General features: G+C 53.4%; 2 protein-coding genes across 3 annotated transcripts in view; one reads left to right on the forward strand and one right to left on the reverse strand.

The window, feature by feature from the left end:
- CAPN7 (calpain 7) overlaps nt 1–7,207 on the forward strand; it is a 28,591-nt gene extending 21,384 nt beyond the window's left edge. The window contains exons 17-21 of one of the 2 annotated variants that reach the window (XM_058657067.1): nt 2,543–2,688; nt 3,501–3,563; nt 3,952–4,082; nt 5,852–5,944; nt 6,043–7,193. In XM_058657067.1, the coding sequence (XP_058513050.1) occupies nt 2,543–2,688; nt 3,501–3,563; nt 3,952–4,082; nt 5,852–5,944; nt 6,043–6,187 (578 nt within the window). In that variant the 3' untranslated portion in view covers nt 6,188–7,193. Of the gene's footprint in view, nt 1–2,542; nt 2,689–3,500; nt 3,564–3,951; nt 4,083–5,851; nt 5,945–6,042 lie in introns of both variants that reach the window. The other variant, XM_058657068.1, reaches the window with a different exon arrangement.
- Nucleotides 7,208–10,623: 3,416 nt separating this feature from the next.
- The window catches only part of SH3BP5 (SH3 domain binding protein 5), a 40,984-nt gene continuing 26,967 nt past the window's right edge, over nt 10,624–24,640 (reverse strand). The window contains exons 4-9 of the mRNA XM_004588386.2: nt 15,495–15,659; nt 13,516–13,646; nt 12,381–12,423; nt 11,831–12,050; nt 11,154–11,414; nt 10,624–10,899 (exon numbers count right to left, since the gene is read on the reverse strand). Of these exons, the coding sequence (XP_004588443.2) occupies nt 10,706–10,899; nt 11,154–11,414; nt 11,831–12,050; nt 12,381–12,423; nt 13,516–13,646; nt 15,495–15,659 (1,014 nt within the window). The 3' untranslated portion in view covers nt 10,624–10,705. The remainder of the gene's footprint in view (nt 10,900–11,153; nt 11,415–11,830; nt 12,051–12,380; nt 12,424–13,515; nt 13,647–15,494; nt 15,660–24,640) is intronic.

Consider the following 24,640-nt stretch of genomic DNA (forward strand, 5'->3'; position numbering starts at 1 on the left):
GGGAAGAGAGACTGAGAGGGGTGCCTGCCTGCTCCCCGCCTTCACACACACCTTTGTTCCGTGCCCTGACTTCTGCTCATGTGGGAGAAACGCTACTCCTGAACACACCACAATTTGTCCTTTTTTTTTTTAATTAAAGATTTATTTTTTTATGTGGACTGGAGAGAGGTCTTGCATGTGCTGGTTCGCTTTCCCAAGTGGCTGCAACAGCCAGAGCTGAGCCAATCCAAATCCAGGAGCCAGCGGCGTCTTCTGGGTCTCCCATAGGTGCAGGGTCCCAAGGACTTGAAGCATCCTCCACCACGTCCCCAGGTCATCAGCAGGGAGCTGGGATGGAAGTGGAGCTGCTGGGACTCTAACCACACCCGTCTGGGACGGTGGCACCTTAGGGTGAAACTCAGCCTCCACCGCACGGTGCTGGCCTCACCCTCTTTGGCCACACGTACTTCTGTAGAGACTGTCCCCCTGTCCTTCCTCACACACTGCCTGCACTCTGTCGTGCTGGGACCCAGCCTCAGCCTTCTCTGTGACGGCCTTTCCGGATTCTACCAAACTGAATCCGGAAATACCTCATCCTTAGCATGTCATGCTGAAGCTGCTTTGCCATCCTATGCAGGAAACAGTGTTTCAAGGCCATGGGAACAGTGGTGAACAAAACAAAATCTTGCTCTCATGGTGTTTATGTTCGGACTGGGGAGACAGATAATAAGAGAAAGGCCAGGATGTGGGTGTCTGTGTGCAGAAAAAAACAGGGTTCTGTCAGTGGTTGATGAGTTGCTTTGACCTAAAGGACGTGGAAAGCCTCCTTGGAGACGGAACTCTGAGTGATGGGAGTGAGCGAGGCGGAAAGGTAGAGGGACAAGCAGCACAGGCAGAAGGAGCAAGGCAAGGAGCCCCGACCCTGAGGACGATCGGCGGGATTGAGGGACAGAAGGGCTGATGCACCTGGGCGGTGTGGAGTCTGCAGACGGGAGGGTATGCAGGCTAAACCACAGAAAACCGAGGGTCCATGTCAGGAAAATGGTGTCATCTGAATATTTCTAATCGAACAAGGCTAAAAGTGGAAGCAGAGCAACCATATAGTTATTTTTAAAAAGATTGTTTATTCTTTCATTTGGAAGGTAGTGTCATAGAAGAGGAAGAGAGACAAAAATCTTCCATCACTGGTTCATTTTCCAGAAGACTCAGCTAGCCAGGGCTGGGCCAGGCAAAAGCCGGGGGCTTGGTCCAGGTATCCCATGTGCATCCAGGGACCAAGCAAGCCGCTGGGTCATCTTCCACTGCTTTCCTGGGTGCTTGAACAGGGAATTGGATTAGAGCAGCCAGGACTCAAATCAGTGCCTATGTGGGGTGCCAGCCACTTCACCGTAATGCCAGCCCCCATTTAGGTAATTTTTTGAATGTGTTAGAAATGACAGTGCCTGAATTTGGGGTGACAGGAATGTGTTTGGGTCTCAGTAGAGTAGGACTAGTTGATGAAGAGGCAGAGAGGAATCGAGGGTGATGCCTTCATTTTGCTTTAAGCAATAGAAAGGTTAATTCAGTGAGCAAGACAGGGAGAGGGCAGGGAGCAGACCTGTTGTGGAATCCAGTCTGAAGCTAACTTTTGGAATGTTCAAATGTAGACAGTTGGAAAAGAGTTCTGAAGTGAGGTTAACACTGGAGTTACAGATGGAGGCATCTGAGGCCTGGACTGGGTCAGTTGCCCATGGAGAGATTTGTAGGCGCAGGGGACCTGACCTTGACACCCTCATGAAGGACAGGATTTCAAGAGTTCCTTGGAAGACAGAGTGAAGCTTCGATAACTCAAGCTAGGAAAACACTCTAAGAGGAAGAGTGACCAGCTGCATCTCTCGCTGTTTGGGAGGGCCGTGGGATTAGGTTGGAGACAGGACTTGGCATGCTGTGGTCACCCACCTTGACACAACAGCCTGGTGGAGACGGGGGCAACAAGCTAACTAGATGGGTTGGAGAAGAGCTGCCGACTCCTGGGCGAACTGGTGGGGACGTAATCCTTGCCCGTTCCAGGACGGGGCTCCCCTCCTCTGACGCTTTGCAGCCTCACCTACTGCCTCTGAGGTGCAGAGCCAGGACTCGAACCCAGGCACTCTGATGCGGGATGCAGGCACCACGTGGTCAGGCATCTACTGTGTCAGTCGCTGTGCCTAGGTGCTGAAGTGGGCGGTCGGGAGAGTTTGTTTTGTCAAATAGCTGATTAATGCAGTGACACCTGTGTGTGTGTACCTTTGTGCATCTTGAAAAAATGTTTGAATCTCAGAAGAAAAAAAAAAGTTGACCTGACTTTCAGAAGACTGCAGTGCCTGACCAGCCACAGAGCCATTCATTGTCCTCCCTGGACGGGGAGGCCACGCAGGCCTGCTGGACTGCCACGTGCAGACCTCCCCTCGACCCTGAGCAGCCGACATGGTTGCACTCAAAGCCTCTGTCAGCTGACAGCGTATCTCCCCATAGCATTAGTTCCTCTGGTGTCCGTAAACAAAGACGAGTCTCCTTTTCTGTAAACCTGTTTGTTCGTTTGCAGCTGACCCGCCTCCATACATTGATGGGATTCGCATTAACAGCCCCCATTACCTGACTAAGATAAAGCTGACCACGCCGGGAACCCATACCTTTACCTTGGTGGTATCTCAATATGAAAAACAGAACACGATCCATTACACCGTCCGGGTAAGCCAGTGCCTGGTGGCCAGATGTGGTGACAGTTCACGCAGCAGTGACTGTTCTGGAAGAGGAACTTCGAAGAAAAATCCATTGTATTTTTCTACAGAGGTACTTGAAACATGTCATGGAAATACTGAGTTAGGATTTATTTTGTTGCAAAAAGTTTAGGTTGAGCTTTTTCATAATATACATTTTCCATGAATGTTTTAAAGTATCTTTATGTTTATCAGTAGTAAACTATGCCTTCTGTAGAAAATGCTTTCATAAGATTTTTTGTTTTGCATAACATTGAGTAATTTTTAATAGTTTAGTCCTAAGGTAATGTGCTGTGTTGGACTGATAAATTCAACTTTAAAGCAAGGAGTAAAGGCTTTTAGCCTATGTAATACTCTTTTGACTTAGAAAATATTTTGAACTTTTGAATACACAGTAAGCCTAATGTTCTGGTGTAGTTGGAAAGATCGTTAAGAATTTGTTCTGGCTAGATTTGCCACAGATGAGGAAAGGCCCCTCTGGACAGACTGTTAAGTGATGAAAGGGCCTTGGGGAGCTCCTGCCGCCTGTCGGTTTTCTGACACAGAAGCCAAGGCCTGGAGACAACGTGGTGCGCCTGAGCAGCAGAGCCAGCCCTGAGCACGCTCGTCCGTTCCCCCGCCCCCCAGGCCCTGAAGCCCGACTGGCTTGATGCCTAGACTGCCTGCAGAATAACAACTGGAATAGGCCAAGCGCTTTTTAGGCTTCCAGTACATTCTGTTGCCACGTTGATGTTTTTCCAGGTATCCAGTTTCTGAGTCTAATCTTTTCCTTTTTAAATCTAGGTATATTCTGCATGCAGCTTTACTTTTTCAAAGATCCCTTCACCATACACCGTATCAAAACGGGTAAGAAGATTATTTCTCCAGGTTGCAATCTGTGCATTCTTTTAGAAATTTAGGATGTATTTTCCTCTTTCTCATTTTTGGCTTCACATGTAACAATTTATCACAAAACATCCTGGGACTTGAGTCCCAGGGCCGTGGCAGCAGCTCTCCGTCTGGGCTGGATGTAAGTCCACAGTGATGGCCGGAAGAAGTTACAGACCTGGGGCTGAGCCTCAGATGGACTCTGCAGACGGACTGCACAGGAGACGGCTCTGGGAGGCTAGCTGGAAGAATGGCAGGGATCAGAGGGCCTCTTGGCCTGGAGGCCTTTTTAAGACATGAGTTTTGTCTTTAAAGTGGAATTGAAACGTATGAAATGTTGTTAATGCAAAAACTTTGGTGTTTCTAGATTAATGGGAAGTGGAGCGGACAGAGTGCTGGAGGATGTGGGAATTTTCAAGAGACTCATAAAAACAACCCCATCTATCAATTCCACATGGAGAAGCCGGGGCCATTGCTGATTGAGCTTAGAGGACCAAGGTTTGTGACGTGTAACTTCCTTAGTGATGTCACCAAAAATGAGCTCGATGGGAGGGAGTTTAGGAACAGCTGTGTGCATATCTGAACGTTTGAGCTGTGACAACCATCTGTGCAGTCAGTGGTGTGAACGGAGGCACACCCGGGGAACAGCAGTGGCAGGTCCCGTGAAGCTGTTCAGGTGGATTCCACTCCCACACGAACGGCCAGGCACTGTGGCTGCCGGAAGACACCAGGGGTCCTTCAGAAAGTTCCTAGAAAAGACTGTGTCTAATTCTATTTTTCCAGGAACTTTCTGAAGTAACCTTATAGGTGAAACAAGGAGCTAATTGCTCTTTCGTATTTAATTTCTACAGAAATTGAACATGTAAAAAATGTTCATTGGCAATATGGCCTATTCATATCTTCTGTTTATTTTTCTGTTGACCTTAATTTAAAAAGTATGCATAAGGATACTAACTTCTTCATACATTTGCAAATATTTTCCCCAGAGTTCCATGTTTTTCCTCATAGATAAAACATTTTTTTTCCTTAAGATTTATTTATCTGATACAGAAAGGAGAGATGGGGATGTTCCATCCACTGGTTCACTTCCCAAATGGCCGGGACTGGGCCAGGCCTAAACCCGAGGCCTGAAACTCCATCCAGATCGCCAAGGCGTGTAGCAGGGCCTGAGGCACTCGGTCCCACCACACTGCCTTCCCTGCTCCTGAGCAGCGAGCTAGCTCAGCGAGAGAGCAAGTGGGGCTCCGACCAACACCCACTTGTGAGATGCTGTCGTCTTTACCCGGCTTAGCCCACCACGCCACACCGCTAGCCGGAGCATTCATTTTATAAACAGCACCGTCCTTTTTGGTTTCATTTTACTGTAAACAAGAAATCTTCTCCAAATAGGAGTTTTTCACCACATTGTATTCTACTTTGGTTTAATACATATTTTTAAATCCATACGACATGTATTTTAGTATTTGATATAGAATATAATTTTTTCTATAATCTTGTGACTTCCTCACTAATCAGTCCTTCATTTCCTGCTATTTTGGGGCAATATGTCAGCAAACTGTTTCTAGAAATTTAGGTTTTATTCCAAGGTTTGTTTTCTTATTCCATAGGCTTTTCTGTTATCTTTTTTATTATTATCTTTTTAATTTACACAAAAATATTTTTTATTTTTTAAATTAGCACTTGGGGAGCCTGTGATAAAAATAGTATTTTATTTCATTACTCTGTGGTATGATTAAAACATAGTATTTGAGGACCAGCATGGTAGCCTAGTAGCTAAGGTCCTCGCCTTGCACATGCCAGGATCCTATATGGATGCCGGCTCTAATCCCGGCAGCTCTGCTTCCCATCCAGCTCCCTGCTTGTGGCCTGGGAAACCAGTGGAGGACAGCCCAAAGCCTTGTCGGAGACAGAGGCTCCTGGCTTTGGGTCGGCTCAGCTCCAGCTGTTGTCATTTGAGGAGTGGATGGAAAATGGCTCGCTCTCTCCTCTGTAAATCTGCCTTTCCATCAAAAAGGCAAATCTTTAAAAGAAAATGTCCCCAGCCCCCATAACTCTCAAACTTTAACAAGTTTATAGAAAAATGAAAAAGGTCATTCTGGAGTAGAAAGATTGGAAAGCCAGGCATTGCTTTTCCACGTTAGCCACTGTCCGCCAGCCTTGTAAAGGCTCCGGATAGCAGTGCACCTGCACTGTGGCCGCGGGTATTTTTACATCGTGTGCTTGGGAGTGTTGAGTAATGAAGTCATGCTGTTCATTTGCATTGCCAGGCAGTACAGCGTTGGATTTGAGGTTGTAACAGTATCCTGGGCAGGGGATCCTGGCCCTCATGGCTTCCAGAGGAAATCCAGTGGTGACTTCAGGTAATGGCATTTTGATTGCTTTATCCAGTCTAAAATGGACTCTTTGTGGCGGCATCCTCTGTAAAATCTTGTTCTTAACGTTTCTCCGACTACAACAGGTGTGGATTTTGCTACCTGGAATTGGAAAATATACCTGCTGGAATCTTCAATATCATTCCCAGCACTTTTTTACCTAAACAAGAAGGTCCTTTCTTCTTGGACTTGAATAGCACGATCCCCATCAAGACAACACAGCTTCAGTGACGGGGCTCCTCCCCAAGCTAAGCATTCTGTTTGCCCAGCATCCACTCTGACGAAGACACAGACCTTCAGGATGAGAAACACAACCATGGAAAGGAAGTCATTCCTACAAGCACGGGACAGTGGAATCTGGTGCCTGTCGGGGCGCTGGGCAAGAAATGTAGATAGAATTGCCTGACTGGCCTGCAAGCGCTGTGGACATGGTTGTGTGTGAACAGAGCTGGCGGCTGTCTAGGGCCACTCTGTTCAGGAGTGCACAGGATGAGAGAGGCGCTGGTTCACCACTGAGGTGCAGCTCTGTGGGAGGACAGGGCATGAGAGCAGAGAGGAAGATGAAGGGCACAGACTCCTTGAAGGCAAGGCAGCCACTGCAGTGTCCCGAGATGTTGTTCCCCTAGTCATGGTCCCCTTTTACAGAGCATGTTGTAAGGTAAACCTGCCTTGTGTTAGCTCCACTGTACACCCCGTACAGAAACTGTAACTTTGCATTATTTATGACATTAAATGTTTACTGTTGTCCAGATGTTAAGAAAGCCTAAAGCTTTAAGAAGTATCGATTAGCTTCGCGTGAAGAGGCTCATGCTTAAGAATGCAGGTTCTGGCCCCCTACGTCCCTACATCACCTTGAATTGTGTATCAAGGACTGAGGTACATTCGCTGCTGATGAAAGTAGTTATCAGTCTCATAAAACTGCTCCGGAGTTTAATGCGCAGCACTTTGAAGAAAATAATTGAGAATTTAATATATGGTGATCAGGTAACTTAGCATTCAGAAGAATTTGCCATTAAGTCTAGTGTTGTGTAAACTGGCCAGTTGTTTATATAAAAGCCCATCAGAACAGAATACCACCTAAGATTTTAAAGGTCTGAAAATTAAGAGGGTGGGATTTTTCATTGTCTCTACTTTATAATTATCAAAAACTTCTTGTATTTTTATTGCCTTTAATTAAAACATTTATACTTATGGAAACTGCTCGTTCAGCGCTAAAGTGAATGGTGTCCTTGGTGGTGGTCAAAATATTTGCATGAAAATATGCTTAGCAAAAATACTTAGTTGTTTTAACTCAGGGAGGTGCTGGGTTACTCACTGGTGATAGCTCACGTTAGCATGCTGATGGCTAGGTAGATTAACTTGGCTGCTTCACTGTGGGCTTCAAGAACCGGTAAAGCACACGGGCTCTGTGTATTAAGTGCACACGACTTGGACCTTCTGTTAAAGATTCGTGCAGGTGCACCTGAAGTAGGACTGTTCCCTCCCTCTGGAATCCACGGAGGAAACTGCCATAGTGTCACCTTCTGCAGCAGAGCCGAAAGTGCAGAGAGGTCACCGATGACATCTGAGAGCGCCAACACACCGATGCCAGCCGGAAGAGGGACAAGTCCCGCACTCACCCGCTACAAGACAGGGCAGAGAGCATCTTGCTAGAGCAAAGCTGCTGACATTCAGCTGTGTGGCTGCAGGTAAGAGCACCAGGGTACCCGGGTGGGGAGGCTTGGAGAGGGATGTGGCTGTCAGCAGCAGACCCCTGGAGCGGCTCCTTTGCAGGGCTTGGTCAGGTTTAGAAATGTATACATATTGGAAAGGCAAACTTAGAAAGATACACAGCGCTCTTCTGTCAGCTGGTTCACTCCCCAAGCTCAGTAGTTAGGCCAGGCCAGGCCAGGGCAAGGAGCTCCGGAACTCCACTGAGGCCTCCCTGGGAGTGGCAGGCGCCCTGGCACTCGGGCCTTCTGCTCTTTCCCAGACACGTTAACAGGGAGCTGTGTCAGTGTGGAGCAGCCAGGACTTGAACTCATGCGCAATGGGATGCCACTGGCTGTTTAGCTTGCTTTGCCACAGTGCTGGCACTGTTCACCCAAGGTCCGTACACGCAAGGTGGTGGAATTTGGTGGTTTGGTCTGCAGCTGTTAACAGATTCCCCTTTCCTCCCCTGTCCCCTCCCATCATCCTCTGGCTCTTATAATTTAGGATTTTCCCATTATCAAGGTATGTAAGTAAAGAATCATTTGGGCTAAAGCAGTAACAGAGAGTTTACTTGCAGAGTTGCTGAAGGGCTACTGGCAGGCCATAAGATGCAGCCAGCCAAGAGGGCTTCCCACGGGCCCTGCAAGTGCAGTTCTCTGATCTGCCTGGTGGCTGAAGGAGGTGCTGCTACTAGTCTTGCCTACAGCTGAAGAAAAACAGGGCGAGAGCTGCAGGAGGTGAGGCTCTTGCTGCAGGCTCATCACCTCGCCTGGGCTACTCTGCTTCCAGCAGTGGGGTGGCCGACTGCAGCGACAGCACTCAGCCGGACCACGCAGCAGGTCAGTAACTGCACTGCAAGCGTCCGACGTGGAGAGGGACACCGGCAGCACAGAACTGATTGAGGGAATAACTGGATTTTTTGGAAGTAGTAACTGTGAAGACCCGTAAGAAGTCAGGGAAGCGGGGAAAAGAAAAAGGGGAAGGTGGCCGGCCGGTGAGCCCAGAATCCCCAGAGGCCAATCCTGAGTCCCACAGAGCACGGCAAAGAGCTGCGCAGACAGGAGTGGGGAGCTTCTGCACCCTGAAATTTGTAAAGAACACAAGGAAGTGACGGTGGGACAGGGGAGCCCATCCTAAGGCCTCATTTTGCCCAAAAAAAAAAAAAAAAAAAAAACTGTCTCACTTCGATTTCTCTGCAGGAAGCACTGGAGTCAGGAAGGACATGGTTGATTGGTTGGGTGTTTGATGTTCACATAGTTGAGAAGGCTGCGTGCGCCTGGGTCCACCGGTCAGCGCGGGAAGGGTCGAGGCACAGGGGAAGTGGATGAGCTGATTTGTTTCCAATTTTCTTTTTCTTCTGCATCTGGGAGGAAGGGCGGAGAGAATGGGGAGAAGCCACACCCACCAGCCTCACCCTATCAGCGCCCAGGGAAGTGACGTGTTCTTTTTACAGAAGTCAAACTGCAAGGTGCAGAACTCGGGAATAAATACGACACACAGGTCCTCGATGCTGACACAGCTTGACGCCGACGGGCACTCGGAGGAAGCAGCCCACTTCCGGCTAGAGGGGGACGGACTGAAAGCAGTGCATCCTTTGCAGGGAGACAGTTAAAGTGAGAGTGTGCCCGGCTCGGGGATGTTACGAGAAGTGAGTAGTAGCAGTACATTTTAAACGCAGTGGGATTTTCATGAACTTTTCTATAGGAAATATTTACCAGGAAAAATCAGTGTCTATGGCAAAGGGTTCCGAGCATTTCTGGAACAGCTTTAACACTGCTTCCTGGTCGGCCGTGTACTTCCCACTCCCCTACAGCACTGGGCTGGGAAGTGCAGCGGAGCACCCCGCAGTGCGACACTTCCACCAGAGCAAGGATCCCAGCTGGCCATCCCACTGCCCCAGTGTCTCCCCAGCCACAAGCACCCGTCTCAGGACAGGCAGGCCAGCAGCGTGCGCTCCACCGCCGGACCCCTCCGACCGCTGCCCGCCTGCCGGCTTCCTCATCCGGAAGTGAGAGAACACGCGGACCACTGCCTTGGTCCTCCCTCCGGGTAAGCGGCACACTGGGGTTCTCCTGGTGGAAGTCACCCAACACCGGGTTTTCTTAAGCCGTGTTTATTACATTCTAGGTATTAAGACAAGTACAAAATAACCTTGGAAGTGGAATACTCATCCGTCAATAAAAAAGAGAAACCGCTGCAGTGGGGAGAGATTTACAAATGCCTGAAAGACACAAGCTGTGACGCAGGGTTAACAGACAACATGGGCAGGTTGCTTTATTTTTTTCCTCCCCCACCCCTTTTTAAGAAATGCTAAATTACCCTAACAAAAAAGGAAAAATCCAGACATTCTAGATATGCATAACCATGAGAACAGTAAAGAAAAGCAGTCTTAACTACTATTAGCATAACAGGCACCACTGCTCTACTTAACAGCCTTTGCCAACACATGCTTCCTCCCTTAACAAGCTCCCCTAAGGAAGACTAGTGCTGCCCAACCCTGTCATTTCATTCCAAGTTACAGCCTACGGAGAAATGAAAACACCTTGTCAAGCAGCCATTCTTGGCATGCACCTCTTGGCTGACAAATCCCCCCACCGGCAGGATGAGGCTCTGCAGAGAACCTTCCCTTCCCGCCCCCACCCACCCTCAGTCCTTGTCCCCACCCGTCTAGGAAGTCACAGGCTTCGGGCAGCAGCCAGTGCCATAGGACGTTGTAGAAGCCTTCGCTGGCGCATGCGCTGAATACTCAGATTCTCGCTAGGGGCTGGCAGTGGGGAATGCAGGCGGCCACGTTTCCTTCAAGGTAGCCTGGGAAGGGCGAGGGACCCACAGCCCACGCCAGGCTGGCTCCTGTGCTTCCACAGCGCGGCCACAAGGTCGACCCACTACAGCAGCCCTTCCCAGAACAATCTTCAGTCCTCAGGGTCTCTGAGACGTCATCAGTTCAGGTTAAAGAAAATGCTTAAGATTTGGCATATAGTGAACGACTATTGGCACGATGTCCTCCGGTTTCGGGTATAAATAGTGACATTCACAATGGCCGCAGGCCTGCAAGGATCAGCCAGTCTTTGTGTCCACCAGGAGCCCCTCTCTCCCCCTGGAGCCCTGGAGAGAGAGCTGCTGCATGCGGCTCTCCAAGGCCTGGCCCTCCAGGGAGACGCTGCTCGGGCTCTTACGGCCGCCGCCACTGAGGCCCCGGTTGTTGCTGCCTTTGTCATTTGTCTTATTCTCTGCTCCTTCTGCCCTGTCTCCTGCAAACACACAGAGAGTGAGGAGCTGGGGGCAGGGAAGCAGGCAGCCCACTCACCCCACCTCGCATGGCAAGGGCTGTTCAGGTCCGGGACCCCGAGGGCTTGAGCTCCACTTGCAAGAGGCTGTTGGGAGCCCCTGGGCAGCACCCAGGGACCTCCACAGTGAGGGTACATCGACAGGCTGCAGTCATGAGTCACGAGACATTGGGGGTCCCCCACCCTGAGACCCTGCAGAGGGATGGGAATGTGCTCACCTCGCTCCACCTCACACTCCGGAGAGGAGGCCCCACTGCATTCACTGCGTGGGCCCAGCCTGGGAAACATCAGGCCAAACTCAGACAGGGACACTGGGCTGGGCAGGTCCAGGCTGCCAGGCCGCACCACTGTAGGGAACTGCTCGGGGATCTCTGATGGGCTCATGGGTCCCGAACTGAAGCTGGACAGAGACTGGGTTTCCGAGTCATCTTCAGATACCAAGTTGCTACAGGTGTCATCCTCAAAGGCCTCCGAGGCCACTGGAACAAGAGAACACTGTCATACAGGCCCCTAAGTCCCTCCAAGGCCTCCCCAAGCCAGCCACCCGTGGGAGACCCGGATAGAGTTGCCAAGCTCCTGACTGCCCTGGCCCATCCCTGACTCTTGTGGGCATTTGGGTAGTGAAGGAGCAGGTGGGTTCGTGCTCTCAGGGAAAGCTCTGCCCACACCTCGCACTAGGTGGTGAGGACCAGGACCAGATGCCCGAGGCCATGTGCAGAAGATGCATCTTCCACACAGATTCTTCAGAGCCTCAAATGTTCCCACGCATCCTTGGCCCTCAGACACCTTCCAGACTCTGCTGACCCCAGGATGCCTGGTGCCTTTCCCCTGGCCCTGCTCCCATCCCCAGGGACAGGGCAGAGAAGCCGGGTGACCGTGTCCAGGCTCCACTCACCAGAGACGGCGTCCAGCTCGGGCTTGCCCACCGGCGGGCCCTCCACAGCCGTGCTGCCGCCCTCGGCGCCCACACCACAGCCCCGGGGCCCCATGGCGCTGGAGCGCCGGCGCTCATGAATCTCATCCGAGATCATCTCGAGGTTCTTCAGGGCCGCCTTGTACTCGCCCTTGGCCAGGCTCAGCTTGGCCTGCAGCTGGTCCACCGTCGTCTTCAGCAGCTACACAAGACAGCAGGAGGCTCAGTGAGAGCTAGCGAGCGAGCCCCAGGCCCGTGTTCTGCCCATTGCCCCAGAGCATGCCAACGCATGAGGGCCTGATGACCCTGCAGCCAGGGACAAGCCTCAGAACCCCTCCCCGAGGGCCCGACTCCCACAGTGGGTGCAGGATGGGGCCCACGCAGGCTGCTGGTCCCAAGAGCACACAGTGTGAAGGAGGGGACAGATGTGCTGAACAGCCAAGACTACCTCAGCCCACAGCCACAGGGCAGCCCCGCAAGAGGAGCAGAGCAATGGGGAGTGCCACCACAGCACAGCCCAGGCCACACGTACCTCCATCTGCACATGGTACTTCGCCTTGAGTTCAAAGTAAGGCCTGCATGAGATGGGGGAGAGTCAGAAGCCACGCAGAGACCAGGTCACTGGCCACCACCACCCAGCTGACCGGAGCCCGGCGCACACCAAGCCCCTGCACCCTGAGGGGCCCTGTGCCAGACCCCACGGTGCTCCCACGGCATGGCCAGCAGCAACAGTAGCCAAGTCACCAACACTCGTGTTCCCTCCATGCTACCTGGCTCTGCCTAGGAACTCGGGGATCTGAGCACCGAGACCAATGCTTCATTCCTGAGCAGTCCCCCTTCCTGGAGCCCCCCAGCCCTGCTCCAGAAGCATCCACCCTTGGTGGGCATGGAAATCAAACGATGCGGACACGCGCTGACAGCTGTGAGGACTGCGGCCAGAAGCTGGCCCCGGGGTGTAGAGTGGCAGTGGCCATGAGGGGCACATGGAGAACGTCCCGGTGACGGGAATAGGAGCCTGTGTGCCAAGCACGAAGAACAGGACGGGAACCTTCAGGCTGGCCCCCACAGCATTCCAGGAGCCTGCCAAGGTAGGCAGAGAAGCGCCATGGCAATTTCTTAATGGGTTCGCTGAGGAGTTGGTGAGCGTGTGCCAAGTGTGCTCAGGCCAAGCAAAGGCAGCAGCATGGAGGCTGCCCTCCCGAGTGCTCCCCGGGACACTCCCTGTGCCCACAAGTGTTCAGCTACACACATACACACTCTAACCAAACCACACACACCCATCAATGCAGCAGCAAACAGGCAAGTGCTGCTCATGTGCGTGTGTGTGCGTGTGTGTGTGTGTCGCACAGGCATAGAGGAAGCAAGTGACCTGACACGCTGAGCCCAGGGAATTCGCTGTGATAGAACACAGCAGAGCCGCGAGCGCCCCCTGCAGGCCCTCTGCCCTGCCCTGGACCAGGTCCCTCCCTGCAGGAACTGGGGTCCAAGGGCCAAGGTCAGGCTTTCCGTAGACCTGAGCACCCACACCATCTGCTCCGGGTCGGTATGTGGGTGTCTAGGCTACTCCCAGTCCTGCTCCTTTCACTGTGAGGCCCAGAGATTCAACAGAAGCAGGAGGCTTGTGACAAGACAGCCACATGGCCACAGGACAGCCGCGCCAGACTCACTTGGACTTGTTGATGGCTCTCTTGAGCTTCTTCTCCAGCTGCCGCATGCGGCCCATGGCAGCGTTGTACCTGGCCGCCGTCTCCTTATGCACCAGCTCGCTCCTCGTTTTAGTCTGCTCAGCCTCCATGACCTGCACACAGCGCAGAGGTCAGCCCGGGCGAGCCCAGGGAGGCTCCTGCTTGCTGTGCGGCCCGCACCGTTCTTTATTCTTTGAGCTAACAAGCCAGCAGGCTTAAGGTAAGAGCGAGGCTGATGGGCAGATAAAGGACTACTCAGAGATGAGGGCAGATAAAGAGACTTCAGGGAACCGGAAGAACAATGAGCAATGGCAGGAACCAGGGCCCACTGTGTGGCACAGTAAGCTCAGCTGCTGCTTGCAACGATGGAGTTCCAGACTCCTGGCCTGCACTGGCCCAGCTCTGGCTAGTTCGGCCACATGGAAAGTCCATCTACAGATGGAAGGTCTCTGGCCTTTCCCTCTGTCACTCCACCTTCCAAAACAAACATCCCAAACACAATAAAAAAACGGCAAGCATCACTGCAGGTGCTTGGTCTTTTCCAGAGCTTACTGGCCTGGCACAGAGGGATGGAGGCCCCAGGAGGGTCAAACCCAAGACAAACCAGACCTTCCTACAATGGCGAGGTTCACAAACACTGACTGACAACCAAGGGACCAAAGTTCTGGCAGGAAGTCCCAGGGCAGAGGGGAAGGGACATTTGTGAAACCTGGTGATCACTAACAAGCTTCAGGGATCCCATATGGTCACCACTTCCCATCCAGCTCCCTGCTTGTGGCCTGGGAAAACAGTCGAGGACAGCCCAAAGCCTTGGGACCCTGCACCCGCGTGGGAGACCTGGAAGAAGCTCCGGGCTCCTGGCTTCAGATTGGCTCAGCACTGCCACAGTGGCCATTCTGGAAGAAAGATATTTCTTTCCTCTCTGTAAATCTACCTTTCCAATTAAAATAATTTTTAATTAAAAATCATTTTAAGATATTCAAAGGAGACACATAATTTGCTTGTTTTTGAAGAACCGAAAAAGAACTTGCAGTCTGATGCAGGGCTCCAGCTGGGGTGGAGGAAAGTCAGTGAGAAATGGGGCACCCTCTGATGGCTCTGTCCTTAGTGGATTGGGGGGCAGGAATGAGGCTGGGGTGTCTTTCACATCTCTGGCTTGTGCTTGTAGCTGGGCTGGGAGCTGGTCTGGGCTCAGCTGCTGCGAGCACCACGTCCACTAGAGGGCACAGGAGACTCATAGAGACACCAGCCTGTCCCAGGCCTGGGGCTTGGTGGTCCAAGTCCACAGGACAGACACTCCGGGCAGACATCTGCATTCAGCTATTTAAGGCAGCGCAGGCCACTGTCTACCATGGGATTCCCCCAGGACGGGAGCCTGTGACTGTGACCCTGACAAGGGAGAGACTGCTGGCACCAATGCCTGCTGTTTCTATTCCAGGCCAGCACAGAACATTTCCAAGGCTTCCAAACCACAGGCTTTACAGTATCTGGCTTTACAGCAGCCTGAACAGACGGGGATGCAATACTGCCCGAGAGGAGTCTGTTCAGAGCTGCCCCGCAAGTCAAGGACAGGATCAAGGTCAGACACAGCCCACTGCCAACACAGGATGCTGGCTGCTCCCGCCCCAGGCCCACGACCACGACCCCTGCCTTCCAGCAACACCACCACCTAACCTGTTCCCTGATCCTCTTGAGTCCAAGTTCTATCTACCTGGAAGCCCACACCCAGACAAAGCCATCGGCAGGGACTCCATGGGACTTAACTCTGGCAAACAACCTGGGATTCCCAAGTCCATGGTCAAGATCCTCAAGAAACAATACGGGAGGGGGCAGCGATGCCCATCACTCAGCGGCTGTCACCCCTAAGCAGGACCTAGTACCAGGCCCAGCCAGGAGTTCTGGGAAACCTGGGGGACAGCCAGGCATGTGTGCACAACGCAGGGCCCCGGGGCAGCTCCTACCCTCTGGGTGGCATGGTTCAACATCTCCTGCCAAGCCGAGTCAAACTGCCGCTTGTCGTCCTCCAGTAACCGCTGCTCGGCCAACGAGATGGTCTCCTTGGCTGCGCGCAGCACCTCCGTGGCTCTCTGGAAGTCCTGTGTGGCCTTCTGTGCTTCTAGCTGGGCCTGTGCAAGAAATTACCCCTGTGAGACGGGCAGAGGCTCCTCAAGGCTTAGCACCTGCCCTCCCCAACCCGAAGGAGGGTCCCGAGAGCCAGGATGTGCTGTGCCCAGCTCTGCCTGTCTCTGCTCTGGGGACAGGCATGGCACCCCTAGGGGCCTTGCCAACAGCACAGACCCTGTTCTCAAGTTATATCCCCAGATAGGACCATCAATGCCAGCTGCGGCTGCCAGCAGTCCCCCCCCAAGGCTCTTGAGATAGGACCATCAATGCCAGCTGCGGCTGCCAGCAGTCCCCCCCCAAGGCTCTTGAGCACCTGTGATGGGATTCACCCAGCTGCAGCACTAAACACCCCTCATTCCAAAGATTCCAGGACATTCCCAAGCACAGGACTATCAAACTCCTCCTGAACAATTTCTGCACTGGCGACATGCTGAAATATTCAGGATATATGAGAGTAGGAAAAATATGTGAACGTGGAGTTCACCTGCTTCCCTTAACTGTGACTACAGGGAAATCCTGAAACACAGAGTAGATTCACACTCCGGTTCTCTGGGCCAGCAGCAATTACCCCTCCCAGGAGCAGGCCATGTGACTGCAACTGCGTATGCGTGCATGAGGTACCAGCTACAGCTCCCCACACCTCCCCTAGGAGCCCACAGCAGGCCACTGCCAAGGGCCAAGGGCTGGCAGACAGGCCAGGCTGGGACATCCAGGGGGCAGCCCCCGGGACTTAGAAGGCAGCAGGAGCAGAAGGCCTCCACCTGACTCCCACATGACTTAGAGGAAATTTTCAGAAACCGCAGGGGCAAAGCAAAACCCCAGGCCTGAGGACACGAGTCCCAGGGCCAAGCAGGCTGCGGGCTCCTGCCTTGCGCACTGCTGCCTGCACGGGGCCACAGGCCAGCTCAGCCGGGACACAGCCAGGCGCCGGCCTTCACGGCTGTGCCACATGACCTGTCCGTGGGCAGGGGAGCAAAGCCAGTGTGGTGAGGTCGGCAGGCCGGCAGGAAACAGCCCGAAAACAGGACGTGAACCAGGGTCTAGGAGTGACACAGCCTTGGCTCATGTTTTTCGAAGGGGGACCCGAGCAGAGCAGAGCCCTGCATGAAAGCCTAGCTAAACGTACTGTGATGACCCCACAGTGAGCTACAGGACCAGCACCCCCACGTCCACACCAGCTCCTGGAACTGACCAACCCACTGAGCAGCAGCGAGACAGCACGACTCACCCCCTGCCCCACTCCACGGCTCCCCATGCCACCCATCCATCCACAGCTCATTCTCACAACCCCCACTGTGCCCCCACCCCATGTCTCCTGAGCCACCAGCCCAGTCACAGCTCCAAGGGACCCCATCTGCCCAGAGATGCTGTAAGCAAGTGGGACACACAGGGGTTCCCCCATAATCCCCCCACAAATGACCCATGTGCTATAAACCAGGTCCAGGAGACACAAGGTGAAGGCCATGACCCCTAGAACAGTGATCCCACAGGGTCCCAGCATTTTTTTTAAAAAGCAGTCAGGAAATCGCACTCTACTTCATTAGCCTTCACGACCTCTCTTAGTAGGAACCTCTCCTTCCTTCGAGTGAGGGAAGAGATGCCCGCGCAGGGACATGGGGCAGGGCCAGGGAGGAGGACATGAGGAGGTTCAGCAGGGTGCAGGCCATGCAACATTCCCAGAGACAGAGTTCTGGAAGGAGTGTCCACTTCTGAATGAGGGGCTTTCCTTCAGACAAGTTCATGACCAACTTCAAGCCAAGCCTGGCCAGGACAAGCAGCACACAGGTGAGGAGGGCATGCAGAGAAGGCGGTGAGTATCTGCAAGGAGAATGGTGGGCGTGCGGCTCTGCTGAAATGTAGCAGGCCTCACAGGGTCACACTGAGAAGAGGGAGGAGGCCTCCCAGGGCCATCAGAAGACAGGCGACATCGGGGCAGAAGTCACAGTCCCGGCACGGCAAGTGACCAGCTCTCACCATCGTAAGAAAGAATGCGACGAGCACCCCCAGCACTGACAACCATCTAACAATGCGCATGAACCGTTTCACAGCCATTTCATCTGCTTAGGTTCTGGTTCTAAAACATCAACCGACTCAAACAGGGCTGGCCGACCCAGGTCACAGGGCAGTTCATTCACAGCAGCAAATCCCAGCTAGCACCCTCCACCTGCTTATGGTAGTATCCAAGGAGGAAAATGCCAGCACAGCTTGGCTTGGGCTGCCAGATGAAACACAGGAAAAACACAATGCAGCTTCAGCTCAGGGATGCAAATGGCCTTCGCGGACACAGCCCCAAAAAGAATATGTTGAAAGGTGCCCAGGAATGAACCCCATGCATGACCTTCATTAGACCCCAGCCTGGCTCAGCAGGGACTGTGACGCTGTCAGAGGTATGGCCTGGTGTCACGGAGCGGGCAGTCTGCCATTGTCACAGCTCCCAGAGGAGGGCGGATGTCAGGAGGGAGACAAGAGTATCCGGACACCTGCGATGCCCACAATAAAGATCCAGGGTGAGGGAAGCTGAGCCCACGCAGTTCATTCCTGGCATGCTTCAAAGGGAAGCCAGGAAACTCCACCCTGCCGGAGCCCCTCCCTTCTTCCCCACCAGTGTCCATCAGTCTGGGTTGACACTGGCATTGGCGGTCTGGCTGTCAGCTACCCTTGGCAAGAGGAGCTGCTGAGGGGACTAAGGGGAGATGAGAACCCAAAGCACACGTGACACCACTGCCCAACTGGGGTGCCCAACTGAAGCCTCGAGCAGATCTCACCAACACACTCACCAACTACTCCAGAAACTCTTAAGTGATGGCTCCGAACCAAGGAGAAAAGCCACAGGGCCAGACCAGGCGAGCACCCAACTAACCACCAACCCCTGATAGCTGAGTTATGAAGAAAGATCGGCAACAGATAATACATGAGGGCAACTCATACATGGGCAGGAAGCCTACGTGGACTTTGGGGCTCTGTCAGCAGCAGGAGGGCCTGGGCTTCTCCTAGTCCTCAGCGCCCCATCAGGGAGTGACCCCACCTCCACAGGCTCAGGTCAAGGTCTCTGTACCACGGACAAGGACAACCACTTGGCAGGAAGCCGCTGTCCATCCTAACTTGACACAACTGCATCCTTCCTCGCAACCTGGCAGTTACTACTGGCAGGGAAGCCTCCCCCAACCCCGCCCTGGCCTCCTGAACCCAGCTGCCGGTTCATCATGCTCAACAATTTTCCTGTAGGGGAAAAGTTCCAAGGATCCCACAAGTGAAAGCAGTGCTGTTCCCAGGAACTGCCAGAACACTGTGTCGCCCCAGGCCAGGACGGGGTGCCAGCGCTACCACTCAAAGCTGGCTCCCCTCCTCTGCCCAGGACACAGCAGCAGCCTCAGGGTCTGACAGTCACACCCATCCATCAGGGAAGCCACTTAATCCTTCCACTGCCACGTACAAGACAGACCCAGGCCGTGAAGAGAGGCCAGGTCAGCATCTGCCATTCTGAGAGAGGCAGGCACTGCCTTATGCCTGGGACAGGCAGAGTAGGAGATCTGTGTGCAGGAAGAAGTACCCACTCTGGAATAACACCTGTGACAGTCCTGGGCAGTTAGCATGTGGATACTGGCTTCCTACAAGGAGGAGGCAGCCCCAGAAGAGAGGAGTGGTCAGAAAAAAGTGTGCGTGTGTGTGCGCAGCGGGGTGGCGGAGGAGGAAGTAGCGCTGGAAACAGCACTGTCCTGCCACGCCCCCAGCCACAGTCAGGTGACAAGACCCTGCAGGTGTCAGGTGCCACTGTGGAGCTAGGAGCCCAACACCTGCTTCTCTCCTTCCTTGCCAATGGAGGAACCATGCGGCTGCTGTGCCCTGGCTCAGTTTTCATAAGCACAGCTGGGCGTCGCCAGCAGAGCTACCAACGATGGCAGGGACGGCTGTCCTGAGACTGGGTCCCACCAGCACCACAGTCAAACAGGCCCCCGCAGCTCTCCAAACCCCCTGGATCCCAAGCCACAATAGCAACAAAGCAAACATACCCACACCCTGGACAGAAGTGGCATTGAGGGCCCAAGACAATCGGGCCACTGTGAGGCCACGGGCTGTTGTCAAGAAACCTGGGTTGGGGGACGTCACATGCATGAAACAAACAAAAATGACTACTGTTATAGGTCCACAACCCTGAACCAGTCATTGGCCTCCTCAGGTTGGAATGCCAAGGCCACTGGCCTCCCAGGAGGCCTCGGCCACTGAGCTGCCCACACATAATCACAGCCGGAGTGAGTGGGAAACCCCTGTAGCGGCAGCACTGCACACAGCGGACCACAGGCTAGGCCGTCAGCGACCTACTGTGCTGGCGCCATCTTAACTATGCCTGCACATTTCCCACAATAAAGTGTTCTGAAAATTGCTTCCTGGCCCACTTCTTTAAAAAGATTTGTTGTTGTTGAAAGATTTATAGAGAGAAGGAGATACAGAGAGAAACATCTCCTGTCTGCTGGCTCACTCCCTAAGTGGCCACAACCGCTGGGATGGAGCTGATCTGGAGCCAGGAGCTTCTTGTAGGTCTCCCACACGGGTGCAGGGTCCCAAGGCTTTGGGCCGTCCTGGACTGCTTTCCCAGGCCACACGCAGGGAACTTGACAGAATTAGAGCAGCCGGGATATGAACTGTCACCCAGATGGGATGCCAATGCTTACAGGTAGAGGATTGGCTAGTTAAGCCATAGCGCTGGTCCCTGGCCCACTTCTTAGCCAGCTACCATTGGGCAGCAGCTCTGCCACACAGTGCCTTGTGCTCAACACCATAGCACTGCGGTGAGCACGCAGGGGAGGAGGAGGCCCTCGCCACGGAGCAAACCACAACAGAACTCGCTTCAAACCAATCACAAGAAAATACATATTTGAAATAGCTGGAAGAATGTGAGGAGAAAGGCCCAGATAGTAAAGAATTACGATTGGGTCAGGCTAAGGAAGTACATGCAATGCTGGAATCCCATCCAGGCACCGGTGCAGCTCTCTGCTAACACATGTGGGAAAGCAGTGGGGAGGGTCCAAGTGCCTGGGCCCGTTACAGGGAAGACCCAGAAGGAGTTCCCGGCTCCCGGGTTGGCCCAGCCTGCCCATTGGGAAAGTCAAACAACAGACGAAACATCCCTTTCTGTCTACCTTTCAAACAATCAAATCTTTGGGGAAAAAAAAAAAAAAAAACAACAATGACAATGGCCATGCACCACACCAGAGTGCCCAGGCCCAAAGCACCAGGTTTCTGCCACTTGCAGGGGAATCTCGGAGGAGTTCCCACCCTACCCCAGCCTCTGCGAGCACCGGGGAAATAAACCAACTGATGGAAACTGCCTGTCTCCCACATAAACCAAACAGATAAACGACTTCCAAAGGCACTGACAGCCCTTGTACCTCTGAGACATGAAACACTCAAACGGAAGCGAAAGTATGTGAACTGACGGTCCCTTCCCTACCAAGTGCAAAACTACAAAATGAAGCCTCTGCTTTTAACCAGACTGCTTTGCACGCCTGCCTGGCTTTCCTCCCAAGGGGCTGCCATTAGCCAAGTGGCTTCATCTCCTGGCCCGTGAGAGATGCCCCCAAAGGGCAGGTCGGGAGGAGACAGACCGACCCAAACCCAGGGACACCGACAGGCGCTGCGCAGGCGGGCCCCAGCCCCTGCCGCTCGGCAGCTGCAATGGTGCCCAAGTCCAGCAGCCCACAGAAGCAGAAACTGTGACTGAAGGTTTGCACTCCCCACTCCCAAAACCTGTTGCAAAGGCTGAAGGTACAGTTAAGGCACCAGCTCCTGCACCAACAGTGAACCAGACTCCTCTGAGCCCCATCACTTTAATGCCTTTGTGATTTCTGTTCTCTCCTGTACGTGCATCCATCCTTCGAAGTGCCTGTTTATGGTGACATGAAAATTCACCTGAAAAATCTCCAAACCGAACAACAATAACAACAACAAATCCTGGGGTGTGAGTGCCACTCTCTCAGGACTACATACAAGGGCCAGCACTGTGACGCAGCAAGGTGAACCACCGCCTATAATCTGCCATCCCACACGGGCACCATTCAGGTGCCAGCTGTTCCACTTCTGATGGAGCTCCCTGCTAACATGCGGGTGATGCGCCACGTGTTTGGGACCTGCACCCACGTGGGAGACGCAGGAGGGGCAAGTCCAGCCGCAGCGGTCACGTGGGGAGTCAAACAGCAGATGGAAGAGCTCTCCATCTCTTCACCTTCTCCTCCTCCACCTCCTCCTCTGTCTCTTTCCCTCCCTTTCTCTCCCTCTGCTAATTCCGCCTTTCAAATAAATAAGCAAATCTTTTTAAGAAGTCAAATCCTGCCTCCTCCATGCTACAGCAACAAGCTGACCGGTGGGAGCAGAGATGACCCCACAGGTCTTGGGGGACTTCACACCTGGGGCATATGTGCCCCCTCTCATTTTCAGAACCAAATGTCTGTGTTTCAAGACTCAGTCACGTTTTGAAATCTTGAGTATTGCAAAAAGTGCATGGAGAATTAGAAGATCTACTTCAGCCCCCAAATTCTGAAACCCAGGCAGTATTTATTTTTTCATATACATATTTGCATGAACCTCCTGCAGGCCCCTCATACACAGACAGGGTGAGCTCTGCCTGCTGACCTGGTTCAGCCTCTGCGCTTGGGGACAGGGAAGCTCCAGGCAGGCCCCCTCCACCCACCCCACCTACTCCTCTATCCCACCCCACCCTCCACCTCCTGCCTGGATTCTCCCGGGTCACCAGGCACCACCAGGAGCCCAGTACAAGTAGTGCCAAGGAAATACCTGATTCACAGAAATTCCAATCTGTACCCTCCCCCCTTATTTACATATCTTCTGCTCCTGGATCTGAGAAAGTCAGATCAAGTGCCCCTTATCTCAAACTTCTGGGGAGAGAGTTTAGATTGTGAATCAATTACTCAGACTTCACTGGCAGAGCCTGCCTAATCTGAAAAACCCACAATGATCTTTTCAGAAAGCCAGATCTTTAAGACTCTGAAAAAATCCACAATAGCGCCAGGCAGGCGCACAGCAGAAGACAAGGGTTTGGCATACACAGATGTCCTCCGCGCTGAACTTGGCATGTGGAAAAGCCAAGGGGGTGTCCCCACACAAGGCCAGGGATGGTCACATGGCTTCTCAGAAACAGCATCACCCTCCCAGGGCCTCTTCTGGCCACTGCAGAGACAGGGAGGGGCTAGCAACAGGGCCAGGGGCAGCAGCTAGACTGGTTCAAGCTGGGGTACAAGGGGGCTCCCCGTCAGGACCCAGACTCTTGGCCGATCCCTTCCTCCCCCACCTGGCTCTAGCTCACAGGGCAAGTCTGCAGAGCCGCTAGAGGAGGAGGATGGAACCCCATAAGATGCCCACGCGCAGAACCCCAGCGTTTCCTGGCTGCCACAGTCATACCAGCAGCACACATCCCAACATTCCCAGCATCTCGCCTTCACTCTACGCGTCACGCCACACAGACCAGACAGACGAAGGAGCAATTCTGCCCTCCTGAAGGGTCCATTTCAGGGAACCCATGGCTTTGAGGCCAGGTGCTCTTTGGGACTTCAGACTGCCTGGGCCCATTCAGCAGCTGTGAGGGCCTTGCTTTCCTCAGCTGTAACACAGACAAGAGCAGAAGTCGCCTCCTGGGCTTGCTTTCGGGGGAGTGAGTACACCAGAGCCAAGGAGGTGCCCGGAGCAGATACAGGGGCCAGCAGTGCAGGGTTTGGGGGAGGGCAGGGAGGCTGCTGTTACATAACCCGGTACCACATGGTTCAGTGGCTCATGGCGACAACCCCAGCTCTGGTACAGGAAGGCAAGAAAACCACGGCGAGAAAGAAACAGCGCAGGATGCTGCACCCGCAGCCTGTGAGATGTGGCGGGGGCGTTCATGCTGCGGCACGACGCAGGACACAACAGATGCTTGCAGATGCTAGGGGCCGGCCAGATGGCGCAAGCCCTGGGGTGCTGTGCTCAGACCCAGAGCCTGAGGCCAGACAGGTGCTGTGTCAGGGCCAGTGTCCCTCGAGAAAACAGAAGGATCCGGATGTGTGCAGAGAGAGGAAGCGATTTATCCTAAGGGGCTGGCTCCTGCCATCACGGAGGCTGGCAGGCTGGAGACGCAGCAGGGAGCTCAGGCTGTGGCTCATCCCTCCGGCTCCTGGAAATCACCCTGTGGCAGGAGTCAGGGCCACTGATTTAAAGGTTGACCTCACCCAGCTCTCCTATGAAGCTGGTCCCACGGCCCAGCAGGGGCAGCTGACAATTAACCGTCATGTGAGCTGTGGCTCTGGAGTAGGATGAGCAGCAGAGAATTTGCCTGCAGAGCTGAAAAGGCCGAGGACGCCATGGGGAAAGCAGAGGGAGGTCCTGCAGGGCCCAACTTCCCTAACAACCCATTCCTGCCTCCAGAGGACACAGACGCCCCTGCAACCCCCAGGAACCCTCAAGGGGCTCCCACCAGGCCCAGCTTCCAGACTCTATAACTCCAGGAATTTTCCTCTTAGCACAATCAACTTTGGAGTTCAATCATCATGAGTCTCATTGTCAAGTCATGTTCAAACTGCAGCAGACTCCCACTTAAACATGAATTTCAGGTGAACTACTTATGTCTCTATTTTATGCTTCAAACACTGCATGAGCCAGACTCATCTTTTAAAAATACAGTGCTGTGGCTCAATAGGCTAAGCCTCCACCTTCAAGTGCCAGCTTCCCATATGGGTACTGGTTCATGTCCCGGCTACTCCACTCCTGATCCAGCTCCCTGCCTGTGGCCTGGGAAAGCAGCAGAGGACGGCCCGAGTCCTTAGGACTCTGCATGCACATGGGAGATCCAGAGGAAGCTCCTGGCTCCTGGCTTCAGATCAGCTCAACTTTGGCCACTGTGCCAATTTGGGGAGTGAACTAACGGATGGGAGACCTGTCTGTCTGTAACTATGCCTTTCAAAAAAAAAAAAGTCATTAACGCAAAATCATTATTCCTCTG

Source organism: Ochotona princeps, chromosome 30 (assembly GCF_030435755.1).
Source record: "Ochotona princeps isolate mOchPri1 chromosome 30, mOchPri1.hap1, whole genome shotgun sequence".
NCBI classification, from domain to species: domain Eukaryota; kingdom Metazoa; phylum Chordata; class Mammalia; order Lagomorpha; family Ochotonidae; genus Ochotona; species Ochotona princeps.